The sequence below is a fragment of the Pseudopipra pipra genome, chromosome 7, assembly GCF_036250125.1.
Source record: "Pseudopipra pipra isolate bDixPip1 chromosome 7, bDixPip1.hap1, whole genome shotgun sequence".
In the NCBI taxonomy this organism is placed as follows: Eukaryota; Metazoa; Chordata; class Aves; order Passeriformes; family Pipridae; genus Pseudopipra; species Pseudopipra pipra.
In genome coordinates, this window is record NC_087555.1 from 2,809,992 (window position 1) to 2,829,548 (window position 19,557).

The 19,557-nt window shown below is 44.9% G+C and overlaps 1 protein-coding gene across 5 annotated transcripts in view; it reads left to right on the top strand.

Annotated features, from left to right (window-relative positions):
- USP40 (ubiquitin specific peptidase 40) overlaps window positions 1-19,285 on the top strand; it is a 29,364-nt gene extending 10,079 nt beyond the window's left edge. For 2 of the 5 annotated variants that reach the window (XM_064660201.1, XM_064660204.1), the window contains 23 exons: window positions 98-205; window positions 1,024-1,345; window positions 1,778-1,859; window positions 2,676-2,847; window positions 3,544-3,628; window positions 4,376-4,446; window positions 5,271-5,590; window positions 6,166-6,292; window positions 6,639-6,696; window positions 7,661-7,714; window positions 8,654-8,742; window positions 9,128-9,214; window positions 9,718-9,754; window positions 10,193-10,257; window positions 10,381-10,455; window positions 11,896-12,022; window positions 13,120-13,214; window positions 14,312-14,430; window positions 15,220-15,285; window positions 15,499-15,709; window positions 15,845-15,940; window positions 16,629-16,723; window positions 17,266-19,285. In XM_064660201.1, the coding sequence (XP_064516271.1) occupies window positions 98-205; window positions 1,024-1,345; window positions 1,778-1,859; window positions 2,676-2,847; window positions 3,544-3,628; window positions 4,376-4,446; window positions 5,271-5,590; window positions 6,166-6,292; window positions 6,639-6,696; window positions 7,661-7,714; window positions 8,654-8,742; window positions 9,128-9,214; window positions 9,718-9,754; window positions 10,193-10,257; window positions 10,381-10,455; window positions 11,896-12,022; window positions 13,120-13,214; window positions 14,312-14,430; window positions 15,220-15,285; window positions 15,499-15,709; window positions 15,845-15,940; window positions 16,629-16,723; window positions 17,266-17,374 (2,670 nt within the window). In that variant the 3' untranslated portion in view covers window positions 17,375-19,285. Of the gene's footprint in view, window positions 1-97; window positions 206-1,023; window positions 1,346-1,736; window positions 1,860-2,675; window positions 2,848-3,543; window positions 3,629-4,375; window positions 4,447-5,270; window positions 5,591-6,165; window positions 6,293-6,638; window positions 6,697-7,660; window positions 7,715-8,653; window positions 8,743-9,127; window positions 9,215-9,717; window positions 9,755-10,192; window positions 10,258-10,380; window positions 10,456-11,895; window positions 12,023-13,119; window positions 13,215-14,266; window positions 14,431-15,219; window positions 15,286-15,498; window positions 15,710-15,844; window positions 15,941-16,628; window positions 16,724-17,265 lie in introns of those variants that run through there. The other 3 variants (XM_064660205.1, XM_064660203.1, XR_010431806.1) reach the window with 3 other exon arrangements.
- Window positions 19,286-19,557: the final 272 nt, after the last annotated feature.

A 19,557-nucleotide genomic window follows, 5' to 3' on the forward strand; every position in this document is an offset into this window, starting at 1 on the left:
AAACCAGGAATGATGGGAGCACTTCCAAACTGGCTTCTTTGTGCTGATCCCTTGACTTTTGGAGCCTTTGTTATCCCAGTTTTTTGTCTCTCTCCAGGAAGACTCGAAGCAAATTCCCGTGGATCAATTGGGGCAGAAATTATTGGAGAAAAAAGGGGTGTCCTGGAATAAGAAATACAGGAAACAATATGGAGCGTTAAGAAAGGTATTCACAGGGGTGGTAGTTTGGGTTTTACTGTTGAGATAACTTTATAGTAATAATTTATATTCCTGTTGAAGAGTCAGTTGGATGATGATTGAAAATATGGAGCCTTGGACTTAGCAAGGAGAAGTTTGTAAGGGGAATTTTGGTTGGTTCCAGCATGTCCATGAAATGAATACTCCAGGAAAATCTTGTTTTCCTGTTGGTTGCTGTGTTTTATAAAGCTTTAAGGAAAATACTTCAGCATTTATGTTGTAGCTATGTAGGAATTCCATGGTTTTTTTGAATGGAGCTACCTGCTCTAATTTCACAGTAACTATGGAAATGTGGGTGTGAAATCTGGATACGAGCCTTTTGCAGAGGGATAGAAACAATTTGTGAGCAACCCAGTGTTAAATAAACATTCCCAACTTGATGTGCTCTCGAAAATATTGCCAAAGACAAGTGCTGGGTCTCTCCCAGAGCACCTTGATCAGTATGCTTGAAATAACTGGAAATTGTTTTAAGCTTTTGGAAATAGCAAATGAATCTTTGATTGAAACTGAGATTCAGGTTTAGTTGGGGGTTGTTTAATTTCTGTATTTGGTTTTGTAGATTTGTGGAGGGGTTTGAGGGTGCTTGGTGTGACAGAAAAGGTCGGGTGGTAAGAAAATCACATGTTTTCTTGTCTCCACTGAGGAAATGGCTGAGGAAGGCCCATGGAATGGAGGTGGAAGGGATGGGGTTTGTGGGGGTTTGTGGCTCAGCTCGAGGATGGCTCGGGGGGAGCAGCTGCTGCATTTCAAACTCATTGTCTTCATCCTGCCCTTGTTTCCTCTCAGTATTTGCAGCATCACCCCCAGGTGTTCCAGCTGAGCCCTGATGCCAACAAGGTTGGCCTGAAGGAAGCCCACGAGCTCCTGGTGGAGCTGGATTCTCCAGGCCAAGCTCTGCAGAGCCCTCCTCAGAGCAATGGTGTCCCCTGGAACTCAGAGAAGAACCCCCCGAGGCCGAGGGCCACCTCTGCTGGTGGCCACTGGTTTGATCTCAACGATTCCAAAGTCCAGCCCATCAAGGAGAAGGATATTGAGAAACAATTCCAGGGTAAAGAGAGTGCCTACATGCTGTTTTACCGAAAATCCCAGTTGAAAAGACCTCCTGAAGGTACACAAAGCTCATCTTGATGTCCTGGGGGCTTCCTGCTGTGCCAGTTTTTCAGGCTGTTGGGCTTTTCTGTCCTTTTCCAAGAACTGGAGATCCAGTTTTCCTTGCAGTGATCCCTTGGAAAAAAAGGGTTAAATGAAATTAGTGGCCAGTTAATTGGCTATAGCTGATACTAATTGGTTTTTAAGTATGCTTCACAAATAATAGCAGAACATCCAAAACAAATGCAAGTTGTCCCTCATGGCATTTATATTAATTTCCCTTCAGGATTGATTGGGAGAATTAAATTATTTTTTTGTTCTTTGTATCGTCTTGCAGTTGAATTTTCTCTATTCTGAACATAGTTGCTTTTTCAATGTAATGTTTCATCTTGATTTTCTTGTTTGCCAAGCCACATTTGAAGCCAAACCAGCCTTTTATTCTTTGTGGCAGCACGAGGAAATCCGAGGTACCAAATTCCTGAGCACCTCCTGGATGAAATGAATGCTGCTAACACTGAGCTGCAAAAAAAGAGGTATATTGATGGCACTGTCCCAGGCTCAACCAGCTCTTCCCTGCAGGTCTCCAGAGGGATTTAAAGGGAAGAAACCCCTGAGTAGAGCCAGCTGTTGAAATGATTCAGTGTCATGGAGTTTAATTGAAGAATGCCATTTGTATACCCAGATTCTGCCTTCTGGTGGTTCCCTGCCTCCCTTTTAGGGGCATAAATAGGCATCTGATGGAATTTCAGTGCTTACAGTTCAAAATTGCCCCATTTTTCGGTGCAAATTGGTGCACTTTTGGAAGGAGAATGGAATGCATCATCCTACCTGGGTTTAGAGAGGGAGTTCTCCTGTGAGAGAAGGGGGAATGACTTGTGTTGCTGTGAAAGAACAGCTACACTGGTATTCTTTTCCAGAAACAAGGGAAGAACTAGTGGTGTTCAGGTTGCTTGGAACTTTTCCTTGTGGGTGAGTGAGGATACACCTGAATCACAGCTGAATTATCAAAACAGAGGCACAAGAGTGAGAGATTTTATGGGATTTTCACACAAGGCTGTGGCTGCCCCACCCCTGGAAGTGGTCAAGGCCAAGTTGGAGCAACCTGATCTAGTGGAAGGTGTCCCTGCCCTTGAGGGACACCAGGGATGAGCTTGAAGGTCCCCTGCAACCCAAACCTGTCACCTTGGAAACATCTCTTCCCATAGCCTTGATGGGGCAGGGAATTTAGCCATGGAGGGGTTCCCATAGCCTTGATGGGACAGGGAATTTAGCCATGGAGGGATCACTTCCAGCTGCATCTCTTTGTGGGTGTTCAAGTCACCCTTTTGTTGTTGTTCCTCTTCCCCAAGAGCTGAATGTGACTCAGCCAACAATGGCATTGATTTACATCTCCATCTGAGCTCCTGCTACAAATTCCACAACGGGGCTTTGCATCCCTCCCTCTCCTGGAAAGAGAGCGTGGTGGATTTGACTATTGACAGGAGGAAAACCCTGGGAGACCTTCGCCAGGCAGTTTTCCAGGTATTTGCTCCCTTCAGTGAACTCAAACTTCATCTTCACCTGAGCCACAACGACATTTGCAAACGTACTTATGCTGCAGTTTTTATTTAAATGAGGAGTTTTCAACTGTAAAAGTGAGGCTAAAAACTCACGTGGGTTTAGAAATAAAGGAATAGTGGTTTGGGGTCTGTTCTTGAAGCCATGAAACTGCTGAAAATTTAACTAAATTTAACTAAAAACTCATTAAGTTTTCAGCAGTTTCATGGCTTCAAGAGCTAAAGAGCTTCAAGACTTTAAAGCTCTCATAAGATAATTATTTATTATGGATTGACACTTAAAATTTCATGTTGGGACAGATTTGTCTTTATCTATTCAAGGTGTCCAGAGGTGAGCTTGGGAGCCAGGCCTGTAACAGCTTCCAGCAGCTTGGAATGTGATTTACTGCCTGCTGTTATTTTATATAATATTATATAAGTTTACATAACATATAATATATAACATCTAGTATTTATAATGTTATATAAATGTAAATAATTTATATCAGATAATTTTATATAATACAAACTATGCAAATACAATATTTATTTTAGAACTTCTATAATATTTCTATAACGTTTATTATGTTTTATATACTAGCATATAAACATGACATTTTAATAACGCTATCTAAATTTATATAATATTTATGGAATTCTTCTGGTGATTTTTCCCAATGAGATGTTGGACTCCTGGGAAGGAGACATGGTTCTGAGTCTGGCCAAGCCTTTACCAGCAGGATTACACCTCTACCAGATGCTTGATGGTAAGGCCACTACAATCAAAGCTTCCATGTTCTTGATATATTTAATTTACTGCAGACATCAAAGATTTCACATATAAACCGTCTTGGAGATGTGTATCACTGAACACTCTTCCAACTCAAACTTCCTATTCCATTATTTCAGTTATTTATTTCACTCTTATTAGTGAAATGAATGATTTTGGGACTTTTCTGGGTAATCTTTGCTGTGAAGTGCAGTGAGACTTCAGGTCTTAAACAAGTTAAACATATTTGCTGATAAAAATATGTCAGTGTTTATTTTGCCCTTGATTTGCTTTTGGATGTTTGCTCTCATAGGATTTTCTTGCTAGGTGGAGGAGAGGATGGAAGTGAAGGAGAAAATGTGGGGAAATGTAGGAAAACATAAGCTAAACTTAAGCTGAAGTAGGAATTTTGTAACGGGGAATACTTACATAAAGAGTACATTAATTTCTTAAGAGCACTAGTTTTTAAAATCATCCTTTTTGTCTCCTTGCTAGGCAATTCTAAGTGTTAGTCTTGAAAAGCTTTTTCAGCCCCTTTTAAATTTGAGAGAAAATCAGTGTTTTACCAGCACATAACCCGACTCTAGGACGTTGATATAAAATAGAGAGACACTCCTAGTGCTCTAAATATTCCTCCCACAGTTCTTCAAGTGTCAAGGACTTCAACAAGCCCCTGGGGCTGACTTGCTGACCCTGCTTGTGTGTTTTGGGGGCGCAAGAAGCTCACGATTTGCTTGTTTTTTAGGAGATGAGCTGAGCCTGGACGGCGTTGGGGTGGCTGATGGAACAGACATCTTTGTGTGGAATGGGAAAGAGGTAAAAGGACCAAATACCCTCCTGCCTTGTCAGTTCTGAAGGGATAAGACTGTGGATGCTCTCCCTGAAATTTTCCAGTCTCGCATCTTCCCTTTAATAGAATATTAAGGCTTCTGCTTAACTTTGACTTGCTCATGAAACACAGCATTTTATTCTGTCCGGGTAGCAGATTAAAGAGTTATTTTTAAAAGACATCTATTGTAAAAGTATTTGTTTCCTTCCAGGTTTATCAAAGAAAAACCCCAAACCAAACCTAAAACCCCAAACGTCCAGAACCAGAATTGCTTTTCTCTTGGCTGTGCTTTTAGGGTAGTTTTTGGGGTAGTTTTTACTTCAGCTTTCTGTGTGATTCAGTTTTCTCCAGCAAGGAACTGTATTTATTGCTTAGGTTCAACATCAGGTTTTAAAATCTAACTCCTTTGATCTGCCTCAGTCACTTTTGGGTAGTTCTTTAATATCCTGAGAGACAAAATTCCTTTATTCTTACTCTGATGGAGACAGGTGTCCCCTGGTTTCCCAGCTACTGTTACCATGGAATAATTTGGCTTAGAAGGACCTTAAAGCTCATCTCATGGGCAGGGGCACCTTCCACTATCCCAGGTTGCTCCAACCTGGCCTTGAACACTTCCAGGGACGGGGCTTCTCTGGATAACAGCCCCTGGGGGTTGTCCTTTCTCCTCCCAACCCCTTTGAGTCACTCTGGTCGTTCAGCAGGGAGCTGCTTTGTATCTAATGAGGAGGGGAGCGTCCACCTTTCTGCCTGGATGATTTCCTTGCTGCCCAGTCTGCCCTGTAATCCCTGACTGTGGAATTGCTGCCCTCAGGTGGGAGGCACCAGGGTGCTGGCGGGCGCCGAGCACGAGCCCGTGGTGCTGAACGTGCTGCGCCTGGCCGGGCACAACGAGGGAGGCAAGGGCCAGCACTTCACCGAGGCCCAGCACACCTTCTCCTGCAGCACCAGCCTGGGGGACCTGCACAGAGCCCTGGCTCCCTCGGGGGGAATCGTCCTCAGGAACAGCTCTGAAGAAGAGAAAGAAGCCAAGAACTGGGAGGTTTTCCGCGAGGAAGACATGGAGGAAACGATCCGAAGCGTTGGTCTGAGGGACGGGTGCTCAGTGCTCATCTTGGACAGCCACGACCAGAGGTGACCACTTTGATTAGGAGCATGATTAAACACAAACGATACGTTCTTGTAACTAATTATCACTTTACCTTGCTTTGTGTTTAAAAGGTCAGTCTTAGGTTCTGGAGAACAGACACTTGTCAGCTGTTAGACGTTCTTTGCTCTCCAAGTGCAGGCACACATCCCTTTGACTTCCACTTGGAAAGGGGGAAAGAACCTGGTGGCAACAAGACGTGCTCAGTGTGCTGGCAAATATTGGGCATAACCTGAATTTGTGAGGGTTGAGTCTGAGGGACTTGGGGGGATGAGAGGGCAGAGCAATTTCAGAAGACAATCAGCCCAAGCTGTGCCAGGGTAAAGCCACCATAAGGTTTTATCCTTTAAGGGGAATCTCCCAGTTGAATCTGAAGTTGTCAGATTCAAATTTCTGCTCTCCTTACACTTCTGTGCTGCCTGACCCTCACCCTGTGATGTTCCATCACTGTTAATGACCTCAGAATCATCAGTTTGTTTGGGAGCTTTGCTGGGGAGTGACCTACTCTGACAACGGGCAGCTTTCCTGTCTCTGACTGTCTCTGCACTGTTGATTTTCACAGCTTTGTGAACATTTCCAGTGGCAATCTGACAGCCTTTACCTGTGACATCAGCTGGCTCCAAGTGAAGAACTTCTGTGGGGCAGAAGATGAAGAGAACCAAGTTAAAATTACTGCCACTATTGAAACAGTAAGGACTCTGCTTGGCCAGGGCTCTTTTCCTCAGGCTTGCCCACTGCCCTTTGCCCAATTAATCAGGTTTAGCCTCAGGGATGAAGTTTTTATCTGCTGAAGATACTCTGGAGCTCAGAAGGTGCCATTATTGGGGTATTTGGCAGGTAGATTAAACCAGGGCAGTGTTCTAGTGTGAAGCAATTTTGATTTCTGGCCCATCCTGTGTGTTTGAGGTGATAGCAGGAAACCAAAGCTGAAAGAGGAGGGAGGGATTATTTGTTGCTCTTTGTGGAGTGGCATTTATCCAGGCAGGGGTGTTCCTGGCATTCCCTGCTGGAAGTGTTAAAATTCCTTTCTTTTAGGTGATGTCAGATATCAAAATGAAAGCAATAAGGGAGCTTCACCTGGAGGAGGAACTTGGTGAGTGTTCACCTGCTTCACCTTTGTCTGATAATACTCAATTTACTGAATTTACCAGGATTTTCCTGGTTTTTCCATCAGTCTATTCAAAACAGCAAATCCATTGCTGTTAGGAGGTTTTTTGTTTGGTTTTTTTTGTTTGGTTTGGTTTGGTTTTTTGTTTGGTGTTTTTTTGCTTGGTGTTTTGTCTGGTTTTTGTTTGTTTTTTGGTTTGGTTTTGCCTGGTGGTTTGGTTTTGCCTGGTGGTTTGGTTTTGCCTGGTGGTTTGGTTTTGCCTGGTGGTTTGGTTTTGCCTGGTGGTTTGGTTTTGCCTGGTGGTTTGGTTTTGCCTGGTGGTTTGGTTTTGCCTGGTGGTTTGGTTTTGCCTGGTGGTTTGGTTTTGCCTGGTGGTTTGGTTTTGCCTGGTGGTTTGGTTTTGCCTGGTGGTTTGGTTTTGCCTGGTGGTTTGGTTTTGCCTGGTGTTTTTTGGAAAGAAAGAGGCTGCAAAGGAGCTAAAACTCTTTTAATTTTAAATTGAATTATTAGTTTTCCAAGCTTTAAGAAAATAAATCAGTATAAGTCTTGATTAAAATGCATTTCATGAGGCTCTTATTTTACTTTAGGAATCTTTGTGTTGTGTTACTAAAGTATTGTACTCACTATTGAAGAAGTTTTTTTTTTAACTTTATTCCTTTCTGGAAGAGTCTCCAGTTTTCTTTCAAGTTTTTGTTGTCTTTCCCTTTGGAAGCACTTGGCCAGTTTTGTAAAATTTTGCTGATTGTACTTTAAAAGAGAAAAGTGATCCTTCAGCAAAAGAATAAAAGACTATTCAGGGACTTTCTGGGAATTTCTCCAGTTGGGCTTTTGATGTCATAGGTGGGGACACCTGTTGTAATTAATCTAATGGTAATTAATCTTAATTCTGAGCCAAATTTCTTACTTGAATTATCTAATACATCTCTCTTTCCTTCCCTTTTTCTTACAGCAAATGAGAGCTGTCTTAGACCTGTTAGTGGGAATGGGAAACTTTTGTCTCCAGGTAAATTGATGTATTCCATCCTTGTTCTGTAAGGAATCACTGAGGAGATTTGAAGCTCCCCTTTGTCCTTCCCTGGGAGAAGAACTTCCCTGATTTCCAGACTTAACTGAAGCAGTTGGGTGGGGTTTTTTCCCCCCAGCTTTTAGGTTCATTAGCAGCAGCCACACAAAGGTAGAGGTCAAACTTATTTGGTTATTGCCATCCCTAATTCCAGCTGTCAGTGTTTAGCTGTGCTCCTGTGGGGCAGAGTTGGGCACAAAGGGACCCCCAGCTTTGGTTTGGGTGGTGTTGGAGCAGTGGAGAGAAGCTTCCTGGGAAACATTTTCCATGTCCTTGCTATTTTATTCATACACTGCATTAATAAAATCCAAGGAGAGATTAATTGCCTTCCATTCAGTGCTTGTCAGACAAAACCTGGAATGTTGTTCCTGTTCTGGGGGCTCAGCAGGAGAAAGGAGCCCTTGCAAACTAAAACCTGTCCGGTGCACAGCACCCAGAGGGTCTGGGAGCTGGGATGGATGGCAAAGGAGGGAAGCTGGGCTCTTCCAGCTTCCTGAAGATGGGGAGGAGTCTTGATTGCCATCTTTAACTCCTTAACGTGGAATCTTTAGAGAAGGCAGAGGCAGATTCTTCCTGGAGGAGCACATGGAAAGGATCAGAGGCAGTTTCAGTGAGGGGAAATTCCAGCTGGGCTGGTGGTGGGGAAAAAAGGGATTCACGGTGGGAGTGGTCCCAACGATAGACAGGGAGCCCTGGGAGATCTCCATCTCTTTGCTCTCATTGTAGGAGACTTGGAGATGTGCGGGCAGAGCTGGGGAAGTGAAGTTCTCCAAAGCTCATGGAATGGTTTTATCTTGCTCTAAAGAGCAGCTGGATAGAATTGATGTTTCCAGGAAGCAGCAGCTGATGATGTTCTCCATGTTTTTATCCTCCCTGAAGTGCCTGAGGATTACACTGTCAAGGAAGCAGAACTGAAGATGGGAAGCTTGCTTGGGTTGTGCCATGGGAAAGCTCCAACTTCCACTCAGGTAGAGCTGTGAGGGAAAGTGTCTCATGCATCTCCTCTGTAAAGGGCACAAAGGATGCCAAGGGGGCTATTGCTCTTGGAATCTGCAAGTTGTAAACCTCATGGAATCCCAGAATGGTTTGGGTTGGAAGGGACCTTAAAGCTCATCCCATTCCACCCCCTGCCGTGGGCTGGGACACCTTCTACTAGCCCAGGTTGCTCCAAGCCCTGTCCAAGAGGAGGAGTTGTGGAGTTAATGAATAACTCTAATATCTTTACTGCTCTGTCTGTGCTGCTTGGCTCGGTTGCTTTAGCCCAGAGGTGTTTCAGTGCAGTTTGATGCCATTCCTGCAGCAGGGAGTGGTTATTTCTCACTATTCCCATATTTATTCTGATCCCATTTTTAGCTCTTCCTGTACTTTATGGTTGGGAGCGACCCAAACTCGAGCCCCGAGATGGAGATAGTTGTGGAGGAGACTGCCTCTGTCAGAGAGGTAAGGCAGCTTTGGGAATTCCTGGCTCTGCTGCTCCTGCAAAACATTCCCTACACCCTTTGCCTCACACGGAATCGGAGGGAGAGGAGTTGGGAAGAGGAAACTCTCGGTGCTTCCAGTGATGGCAAACAGTGGCTGGAAAGGGTTGAGTTTGCAGGTTTAGATATTTAAAAAGTTCCTCTGCAAACTCGGGGACAGAATTTATTCAAATAAGGATTTCTTCAAAATTTATTCAAAAAAGGAACAAACTGACAGCAAAGGTTTATTTTTTTAACAGTTGGGAAAAGCTGACTGAGCTGAGGGGAATTTCTTCCCTGAAAACCATCTCATCTCCCTGGAGGGTTTAATATACAACTCAAGAAAAAAATATATCTTGTCTATCTAATTGTATTATTAAAAGAAATGCCCAGGAATCAGTCAGTCTTTGTTAGAAAGTGTGCTGAAAACTTTTATTTCTCAACCTGGGCATTGAGACAAATCTCACCTTGTGTTTCTTTTTTCAGTGTCTCAATTTAATGCTGCAGAAATGTGGATTATCAGGTTTGTTGTGTTGTTATTTACTTTTAAAAGGAATTTTTCATATTTCTTAGACAGCTCTTGCCACCCTAAACCTTGTCTATTTGTTGCAATCATCTGTGAGGAGAGGAAAGAATTCTAAACTTGCTGTCTTTATAGTGTAATTTTTATTTTAAAGAGCTTGTCATAGATTCAAATGGTAAATTGACATTGGAATTCCTTCCCTTTCCTCTTAAACCAGGGAGAATTAGGTGGGTGAGGAAGAGACATTTATGCAAAGTGTTTCTTGGGTCTGGGGAAGGGCATGAAGGCGATACTTGATTTAGTCAGAGTTGTGTTTAAAAACCAAACAGAAAACCCAAGAAAAAAGAACCTTTTGTGCTTATTAAGTTGTGTAATGTTTTCCCAAACCAGCATCATTGGCTAATTAGTTTTGCATGTGTATTTTTTGGTTTTTGGTAGGTGATAACTGGCATTTGAGAAGGCTTGACTGGTGCTATGAAGCAGGGGAAGCACTAAGTCAGGAAGTAAGAGGATCCTCTTTTTGCCTTGAGTTTCTTTCCTCCCTGTTCTGTAGAGACTTTTCCTGGGCAGAGCTGCATTGAACAACTTGGGGATTCACAAATAGCCTGGCTTTTCTCTTCCCACAGAATGCCACCCTGAAGGAACTCAATGTGTGCAGAGGAGACACTTTGGTCATAACGGAAGGAAAACTTCCAGAAAAGGTAAAACAAGAGGGATTGTGTTTTTAGTCAGTGGACAGAGACTTGGAATCCCAGAATCCCAGAGTGGTTTGGGTTGGAGGAGACCTTAAAGATCTTCTCATTCCACCCCCTGCCATGGGCAGGAACACCTTCCACTAGCCCAGGTTGCTCCAAGCCCCATCCAACCTGGCCTTGGACACTTCTAGGGATCCAGGGGCAGCCACAGCTTCTCTGGGCAACCTGTGCCAGGGCCTCCCCACCCTCACAGGGGAACAATTCCTTCCCAAGATCCCATCTAACCCTGCCCTCTGGTATTTGGGGCAGAATTCAACAACTAAGTGGAATCATGGAATCCCAGCGTGGTTCGTGCTGGAAGGGACCTTAAAGCTCATTCCATCCCACCCCCTGCCATGGGCAGGGACACCTTCCTCTAGCCCAGGGTGCTCCAAACCCCATCCAACCTGGCCTTGGACACTTCCAGGGATGGGGCAGCCACAGCTTCTCTGGAGAACCCGCTCCAGTGTCCCACCCTCAGCCTGCTCTTCACCCCCTGGATTACAGAAAGCTCAGGGTTTTGCCCTTCATAGACAAATCTCATCCAAGTGACTGTTGCACACCTGGCACCTGTTCCTTGGACTGTGGAAGGAAAGGAGTGTAATAAACACAACTGGTGATCCAAGAGGCATGGAAAACCATGGATCTCTGCCCCAGCTGTATCCCATGAAGTGTTGGGAAGCTGGAAATTGCAGGGTAGCAGACAAGTGGGCAGAGAACGGGGCTCTTAGCAAGTAAAGCTTCCTCAGGGAAAACCAGAGGTTTGTAATACATTTGTTCTTGGGGAAAAAAATGTAGGATAAGAGGTTATTGCCACAGTGCTGTGGGTGTTGAGAGCAGCACCTGGAAGCAAGGAAGCTCTCCTGCTCAGGAAAGGAGACAAGGATCAACTCTGTGTCCCTTCCTGGCCATGCAGAGCAGGTGGGAAAACCTATCAGGAAAACCAGGAGTTTCTGAAGAGGCTGAGCAGTGTTGCAGTGGATGAGCTTTGATGAATCCCTGGATTAGATGTTGGGAAGAAATTCCTCCCTGTGAGGGTGGGGAGGCCCTGGCCCAGGTTGCCCAGGGAAGCTGTGGCTGCCCCATCCCTGGAAGTGTGCAAGGCCAGGTTGGAGCAACCCGGACTAGTGGAAGGTGTCCCTTGCAAAAATGTAGCATCATTAGGGCTGGAAAAGACCTTTAAGGTCATCAAGTTCAACCTTTAACCAGTACCATCATATTCACCACTAAACTGTGTCCCCAAGTGCCACATCCATGCTTTTGAACACTTCCAGGGGTGGTGTCTCCAACACTCCCTGTTTCAGAACTCCCATTTGAAGGAGTCTTTTCCTCCTTCCTGAGACAAAGGGGATTTTTTTTTCCTTTGCACTGAAACAAACTTCCCGGTGCTTTCTGTTCACTTTCCAGGGTTTCCTGAAAATTCCCATCTGGTGGCTCAGGCCTTCAAGCCATAAGAAACATGGAGAGAATGCTCAGGACCAAGTGAATGGGCTAACCTGCCAGATGGAAGCTTTGCAGGTGTCTGCTGGGACAGGTGAGCTTGGCCAAGCTTGGGAAGGAATCACCTGGGGTTGCTCTGAGGGCTTGGAGTCAACCCCAAAACTTTAACGCAAAGCCTTAAATCCTCCTGCAATCCACGAGGCACTGTACAAGTTGCAGCAAGTCTGTGGTGAAAGGAGACAAAGGGGGTTTGTGACAAATCCATAAATGCTGGATAATCCTGTTGTGATGTTCCTCAGGTGGATTTTCTCAAGATCTCAATATGTTTTGAAGCAAGGGCTCTTTATTCTGTCCCTGAAGGCAATGGCAGCATTTTAAAGCACAGAGGTGATTTGGCTTCAAATGCCAGACTCCCAATAGCACATTTAATTCCCTTCAGGCTGTTTGGCTTTTTGGGAAGCTGGAAAAGGAGTGATGAGTAAAGCTCCCATGGTATAAAGGACCTCACATGCAGGATTTTAAGTGTGTGTGTTCTTTTAAAGGTCACATCAAAAACCAGCTGGGGTAGGAAAACCAAGGGAGGGTGGAGAAGGGAGAGGGAAATGAAGTGGGAATCACTAAACTGGAAAATGGGAAACAAACAGATTTTCCTTTCTACAGGAAAAGAATATTTCTTTGCTGCTGAGTTGTTTTGGAGGGCAAGACCCTCTCCTCGGAGGTTTCTTTGCGTTTTTCTCTCCTCTCAAACCTTTTCTGGGTTTTACTTTCTCCCCTGATGATTTCATCAGCTGAGGGCAGATTTACCTTTGCTTGCCATAGGATTTACATTTCAGAGTCATAACCCACAATTAATCCTATTTATCAATGGGAATAACTGCTCCTATTTTAGAAATTGGCATTCTAGGATCTGTTGGAACCCTCCTTATTTGGAAACTGTTGGAATGGTTTTTATCTACTGTGTATAAGTAGATCCTGCTGTGCTTATTCTAGTGGAAGGGAGTGGCAGGGAGTTGGATGTTTAAGATCTCTTCCAAGCCAAACCATTCTGGAATTCTGTGACTCTACAGAACGATGGGAGGGCAGGTCCCGTCTGGAAGTGGAATCTCCCCGTGAGGGGACTGCGATCTCTCAGGATTATGAACAAAATCATGATGACTCCTCTGTTTGTTTCTTTCTCCCCCCTTCCCAAAGCTTCCCCAGAAGCCACCCACCCAACCATGGAGCTTTGTTATGCTGGCAGGATAGAAATAGCAGGAGAAGCTTCTCTGGAGGAGCTGAAGCTGCAGGTGAGATGTTCTCCCTGGGGGGACTCGAGCCCTGGTAACACCTCCTGTGCACTGCCTTTTCCCCGCTCTCCAGTGTGTTGGGGCATTTCTTCTGTGCCATGCTCAGGGCTGAGTACCAAGGGGCAGTTGGAGCAATGTGGCTCAGACAGTTCCTGAGTGTCCCTGCAGTTCTCCTCCTCCCCCTCGTGATTCCTGGCCTGGGGAAGCCTCGTTGCACTTCACCTGGAACTCTGGCTTTGCAGCCTTTGGCTTTGCATCACTGGGTCCAGTTTCTCCATGAGAAGCACACACATCCAGGCACTTCCTAAAAAAGCCATTTTCCATTCCCACCTTGTTCCTCTATTAGTTTTCTACTTCTTCTTTTGATTTTTTTGGTGTTGAAGCTGGTGGATAAAGAATTGCTCTGGGTGCACAGAAGGTCACGTTTGTCATTCAGGAAGGTCTGGCTTAGTTTCTTTGGCCAGAAACTAAGGTGCCTTTGTTTTGTTTTTAACCAGAAACATAAGATGTTAACACACCAAAACCCAAAAACCAAACAAAACACCCCAAAAGGAAAAGAAAACCCAAAGCCCAACCAAAAAACCACCACAAAAATACATGAGCTAGTCCTACCTTTGTTGTCCTGAACTGCATGGGGAAGGATATCTCATTAGATTCTGGTCCATCCCAACATTTATTTTTTGGGAATGCCTTTGGTTTCAGGCCTCTGCCAAGCTCCTGCTATGGAAAACTGCCTGTTTGCAGCTTGGGAACAGAATTGTCTGAGCATGGGAAGGGGGGAGTCCTTGGTGAGGGCGTAGAGGAGCTCGTAGAGACTGGGAAACGATTCCAACAGCCTCATTCCCTCCCTGATGTTCAAATTTTGCTTAAAAAAAGAAATTTGGTACTTTTGGAATGTAAGTTGAGTTGAGAAATGTTGGGAGGGAGTGAAGCCCAACTCCCTTGGAAAAGGGAATATTTTGATCGTAACCACAAGCAACAGCTGGTGTGCAATAAATGCAGTTTTGAGTGTTGCCTTGGGAGTTAATCCGGTGGTTTTCTCTTTTTCCAAGGAGAATGGCTGCTAAAATTACTGACAAGATGTTCCTTTCTCTAAGGCCCTGACCTTGCCATGCTGCCAGGAGCAGGTTGTGCCCCTGCCCTCGTTCCTCAGGGCATGGACAGTGGACAGCAAACGCCCTGGAAAGCTCCTGAGGAACAACAAGCAGAGACTCAAGTAGGTTTTTTGGGGAATGTGCAACTGGCTTTGCAACTGTCGGAGGGATTGGTGGGGAAATAAACCAGGTGCCTGTCAGCAGAAAGCCCATTTCTGATTGTTTCGGTTTTGCTGAGCATCTTTTTAAATTGGGATAAACTGGGATAACTACCACGGTTATTCCAGTGGCAGAAGGTTGGAAGGAGATGGTCTCTGAGGTTCCTCCCAGCCCAAACCATTCTGGGATTCTGCTGAGCTTCAATTTAGGTACTTTAATTTAGGTATTTTTTGTCCTTTTCTGCCTTTTTCATTTGTGTTCCAGTAGCCTCTTGCTGTGTTGTTCCAGGTGAGCACAGATCCATTAAAAGAGTCATTTATAAATAAGAGATTACAGGAATGAGAGAATCCCAGAGTGGTTTGGGTTGGGAGGGACCTTAAAGCTCATCCCATCCCACCCCCTGCCATGGGCAGGGACACCTTCCACTAGCCCAGGTTGCTCCAAGCCCTGTACAACCTGGCCTTGGACACTTCTAGGGATGGGGCAGCCACAGCTTTTCTGGGAATTCCACCCCAGCCCCTCCCCACCCTCCCAGGGGAGAATTCCTTCCCAGTATCCCATCTATCCCTGCCCTGTGGCAGTGGGAAGCCATTCCCCCTTGTCCTGTCCCTCCATCCCTTGTCCCCAGTCCCCCTCCAGCTCTTGGAGCCCCTTTAGGCCCTGGAAGGGGCTCTCAGGTCTCCCTGGAGCCTTCCCTTCTCCAGCCCCAGCTCTCCCAGCCTGGCTCCAGAGGATCTCTCTTTTGTTTGCAGTGACTACAAGTTGGGTGCCAGTGTGGGAATCTGCATAGAACCTCTGCAAAAAGAGGAGAATTTGGGGTAAGAGCTCAAGACACTTTATTTCTTTCAGTTCTGCATTTGAGAGGAGCCTTTACTGAGTAGCTTTTAACTCCAGTGCTGGCAGGATTAGAAATAGGGGGATTCAGGAAGACTTAGAGCTTGTTTTTTGCGAGGGAAGGCAGGAGGGAGTGAAAACTGGGAATTCTGAAGGCATGACTCACAAGAATGTCTGTTCTCTCCTCCTGCTGCCAGCCCCCATGAGCTGCTGCTGCGAGTCCAGATGGGAATTCCAGGAGAAAGGGACTACTCTGACTGCAGGGATTTGGTGTGGGACATCTCCAAGGAATGCACCACCTGGGCACTGAGGCAGAGAGTGGCCTCTCACTACTGTCTCCCTGTGGAGAAAATCGAAATAGCCAAATACTTCCCGGAGAGATTCGAGTGGCTGCCAATATCCAGCTGGGTAAGAGCTGGAATGACACAATCCAGCAGCTGTTGGAGAGGAATGTGTTGGTTTGTGCTGCAGTTCCTTTGTAATTGTATTTCAGGAGAATTCAAAAAATTTTGTGCTTTGATTTTATTTTTTTTTTTTATTCAGACACAGCAAATTTCCAAGAGGAAAAGGAGGAAAAAGCAGGAGAGTTTGCAGTCAGCACCTTATCACCTGAGGGATGGAGACATCATTGGGGTGAAGGTAAATCACCTGGGGTTTAATCTTCCTGGTTTTCCTGCAGCATCTCTGGAAGTACTGGGATGTGGGTTTGGACATGTGGATGGGAGATGTGTTGCTGCTGCTCCTTTTTCTCCTGGTTCTTTTTTTTTTTTGCCCTCATTTAATTGACTGTTTGGTTGTTTGCTTTTTTTTCTAATTCTGAGTAAAATCCAAGGACAGTGCCCTTTAAAAATCCCATTATGGATATAAACCCATTACATATTCCAAAAAATGGATAGATCTACTTAATGATGTAAAAAAAGACTTGCCCAGCAGTGTATTGAGCTCTGAATTAGCAATCAGGCTTGTTTAGGAGAAGGAAAGAATATACTGGCTGGGTTATAAAGCAGTAGGAGAAAAATCTGATGTCCCATCCTACTGCCTTAGACTAGTGGAAGAAATCCATCCCTGGAAGTGTAAAAGGTTGGATGGGGCTTGGAGCAACCTGGTCTAGTGGAAGGTGTCCCTGCCCATTGCAGGGGGTGGGACTGGATGAGCTTTTAAGGTTCCTTCCAACCCAAACCCTTCTGGGATTGTACTTCACTTGAAGTTAATTGCTGTAAAAGCAGTCAGCAGAAATGCTCTCAGAAATGAATTGTGTCAACTGAGCAACAGGTGGGAAATAGTTTGAGCTTCTGACTTCCACGGATCAAATCCTTTTCCACAACAGAACCTTCTCCTTGATGACACCAAGGACTTCAGCACCGTGAGAGATGACATTGGGAAAGAGAAGCAAAGGCAGCTGGCCCTGGAAAAAAAGAAAAGGTACTGAGTATTGGCATTTATTTTTCATTAGAAAAACTGTTCTTTGCTGCTTTTCAGAGCAGCTGTGGCTGCCCCACTCCTGGAAGTGTCCAAGGCCAGGTTGGACAGGGCTTGGAGCAACCTGGGCTGGTGGAAGGTGTCCCTGCCCATGGCAGGGAGTTGGACTGGATGGGCTTTCAGGTCCCTTCCCACCCCAGCTAGTCTGGGATTCTATGAATTAATTTGATACCTGGATGGTTTTTTGGACCAGTGGTAGCTGGGTGCTCTCAGAGCACACAATTCCAGTGGTCCTGCAGGAAGCACCTGGATAATTCCAGCTCCTGGCTCTAAGTTCCTACAGGGAGCCTCAGTTTTTTCTGTTGTGACACTGTGGGGATGAGGAAAAGGAAATTCCTGACTGGTTGGCTTTGCACAGCTGGTTGGGCTGAGCTCGTGGTTCATTCTTACAACTCACTGGAACCTGGGGATCAGTCCAGACTCGTCTGCTGTGGGTACTAAAGCTCAAGACTAATATTAATCACCCTCCTGTTTTATTCCCACAGTCGCCAAGCCAGGAGTGTCCAGGAGCCCTTTTTCCTGGAGGAGAAGCTGCCCACAAAGCCCCGGAAACCAGAAGTGGCTCTTTCCATCAATGTGGGGGTTTTCAGATAGCACAGGAGAGGCTTTGCTCACCACAACACACTGTATCCATCTACCTACATGGAGCAGCCAGAGGGGCTTTCCCAAAGTGCCCTCAAGAATCCCGGAGCCAAACTGGGGGTAGGATTCAGGATAACTCGGACTTTTCTCTGCTCTCTCTTGGGGAAGTGCTTTAGTGTCCCTTTCTCCATGTGGTACCTACTCTCAGGCTGGGTAAATGCACTTTATCTAGGAGGAAATGGAGTAATATATTCAATAATATTGCTGAGTCTTTTGTATTCTCCCTAAATGGATTTTTTTGGGGCAGGTCTGACACGTTGCACCATCACTACTGAGTTTTAATCCTGTCAGAATCATCTCTCTGTAGAATTTCTTTTTTTTCCCATCCCTCATCACTGAAGTTACTGCCAATACCAGAATTTGCTTTTCTCTCTTTATATGTAAACCTAAGTCTGTAGGAGCTGGAGCCAGACTTGAGGAATGAAGGAAACATGGAAATCTCTGAACAAAGTGTACAAAACGGGCTGAAAAAAGGGCAAATTCAGGATCTGTCAAGATGTAAAACCCAGAGGGCTTCTGTGACCTGGAACAAGAGTGTGGTACTCTTACAGTTTGAAATTTCCAGGGCTTTTTTTTGTTGCCACTAAATTGAATTTTGCAGTTTCTAGGACTTTTTTGTTGTCCATAAGTTTCGTTAACAGACAAAACGGTTGGAAAGAATTGACAGATCCAATGTTTTGGTGTTAAGTGGGTTTTACTGTACTCAGGAAAAGGGCTTGTATTTATTTTCTGTGCTCTTTTTTCAGAGGAATTTCCCTCATTTCTCATCTTTCCAGTTGTTCTAACACTCTGTTACATTTGCCATGTTTCTCTCGGTGTCACAGGGCTGAGGTGGAGCCTCTGTCTGACATCAGGTTCTGAAGTATTAAGATCAAAAGTAAGCCTGATTATCCCTAATTAATAATAATGAGAGGACAAAATACAAGTTGCTTTTGGGAACTGCAGCAAATATTTGACAGTGGAGGAGATTTTGTAGCAGGAGCTGCCAGTTCAGCAGACTCCTAAAATTTTACCTAAGGTGGGATTTTTCCTGTACCTTTTAGAGGTTAAGAATATTCTGGTATTTCAGACAGCTGAAAGATAAAAACTGACGCTCAGATATCAGCAAAAAAGAAGTGAAAAGTGCCACAAAGCACACAAAGCACATGATTAGTATTTATTTATTTCTGTGCATATCTTTAAAATTCAACTTCTGTGTTTTTTGGGGGTCGATCACTCCAGAAGGGGCTCTTTAATGTCCTTGAATTCACTTGAATCCTGAAATCCTGGTTTCATGGGTAGGTTTCCTGCCTGAGGTGAGGGCAGCTGATGCTTTCCTATCTTGTTTTGTCGCCTTCTTCCAAATCAAGTGTTCTTGGGAGCCCATGTTTCCAGGAGGGATCCAGGTGCTGATTGGAAAGCTTTGTGTTTCCAGGTGGTTCCACTGCATTGCACTTCTCTGCTGTCCCTTTAGTGCCTCCAGCTCTTGCTGGAGAGCTGGACTGAGCTCAGCCTTCCCCCTTTGAGAACTCTGCTTTCTCCCGGAGAACACCGAGGTTGGAGAAACTGAAGTGGGAATTCCAAGAGGGGATTTTGTGCCTTTGTTCAAGTGTGATGTAGCAGCACCTGCACTGAACCAATCTTGGATTATTTTTCATATTGGCTCAAAAATGCATATTTTTTTTTTTCCTTAAAACTCTCGTGGGTCATTCCACAAGGAGAGAGTTTGTGGAAAATGGGGGGGTAGGGAGAGGGAACCCCTTTGGAAAATGGAGTCTTTGTGATTCCGTGGGTTATGATGGTTATATTGCAAAGCCTGGAAAAGCTTTCATCTTTGTTTTTCAAGTGTTCTTCACAAAATAAAATGTCATTTCTAGATGCTTAGTTGCTTTGTCTCTGGATGTCTCACTGGGAATGGCACAAATTGGTGTTTAACACTGGAGGGGCCACAGCCTTAATTAGCTTTAATTTTCCAATCTGCTCCTAAACCCATCTCTGTTTGAGGTATTCCCGATCCAGGTGGGATTGCGCTGTGCAAAGACCCGGGTTTAGCTGGAGAATTGGGATTTGGATGCAAGTTTAAAGTTATTTTAGTGTGTTTTTTCCCCATTTTCAGAAGCACAGTCTGGTGTTTACTGGAAAGGGAATGGGCTGAC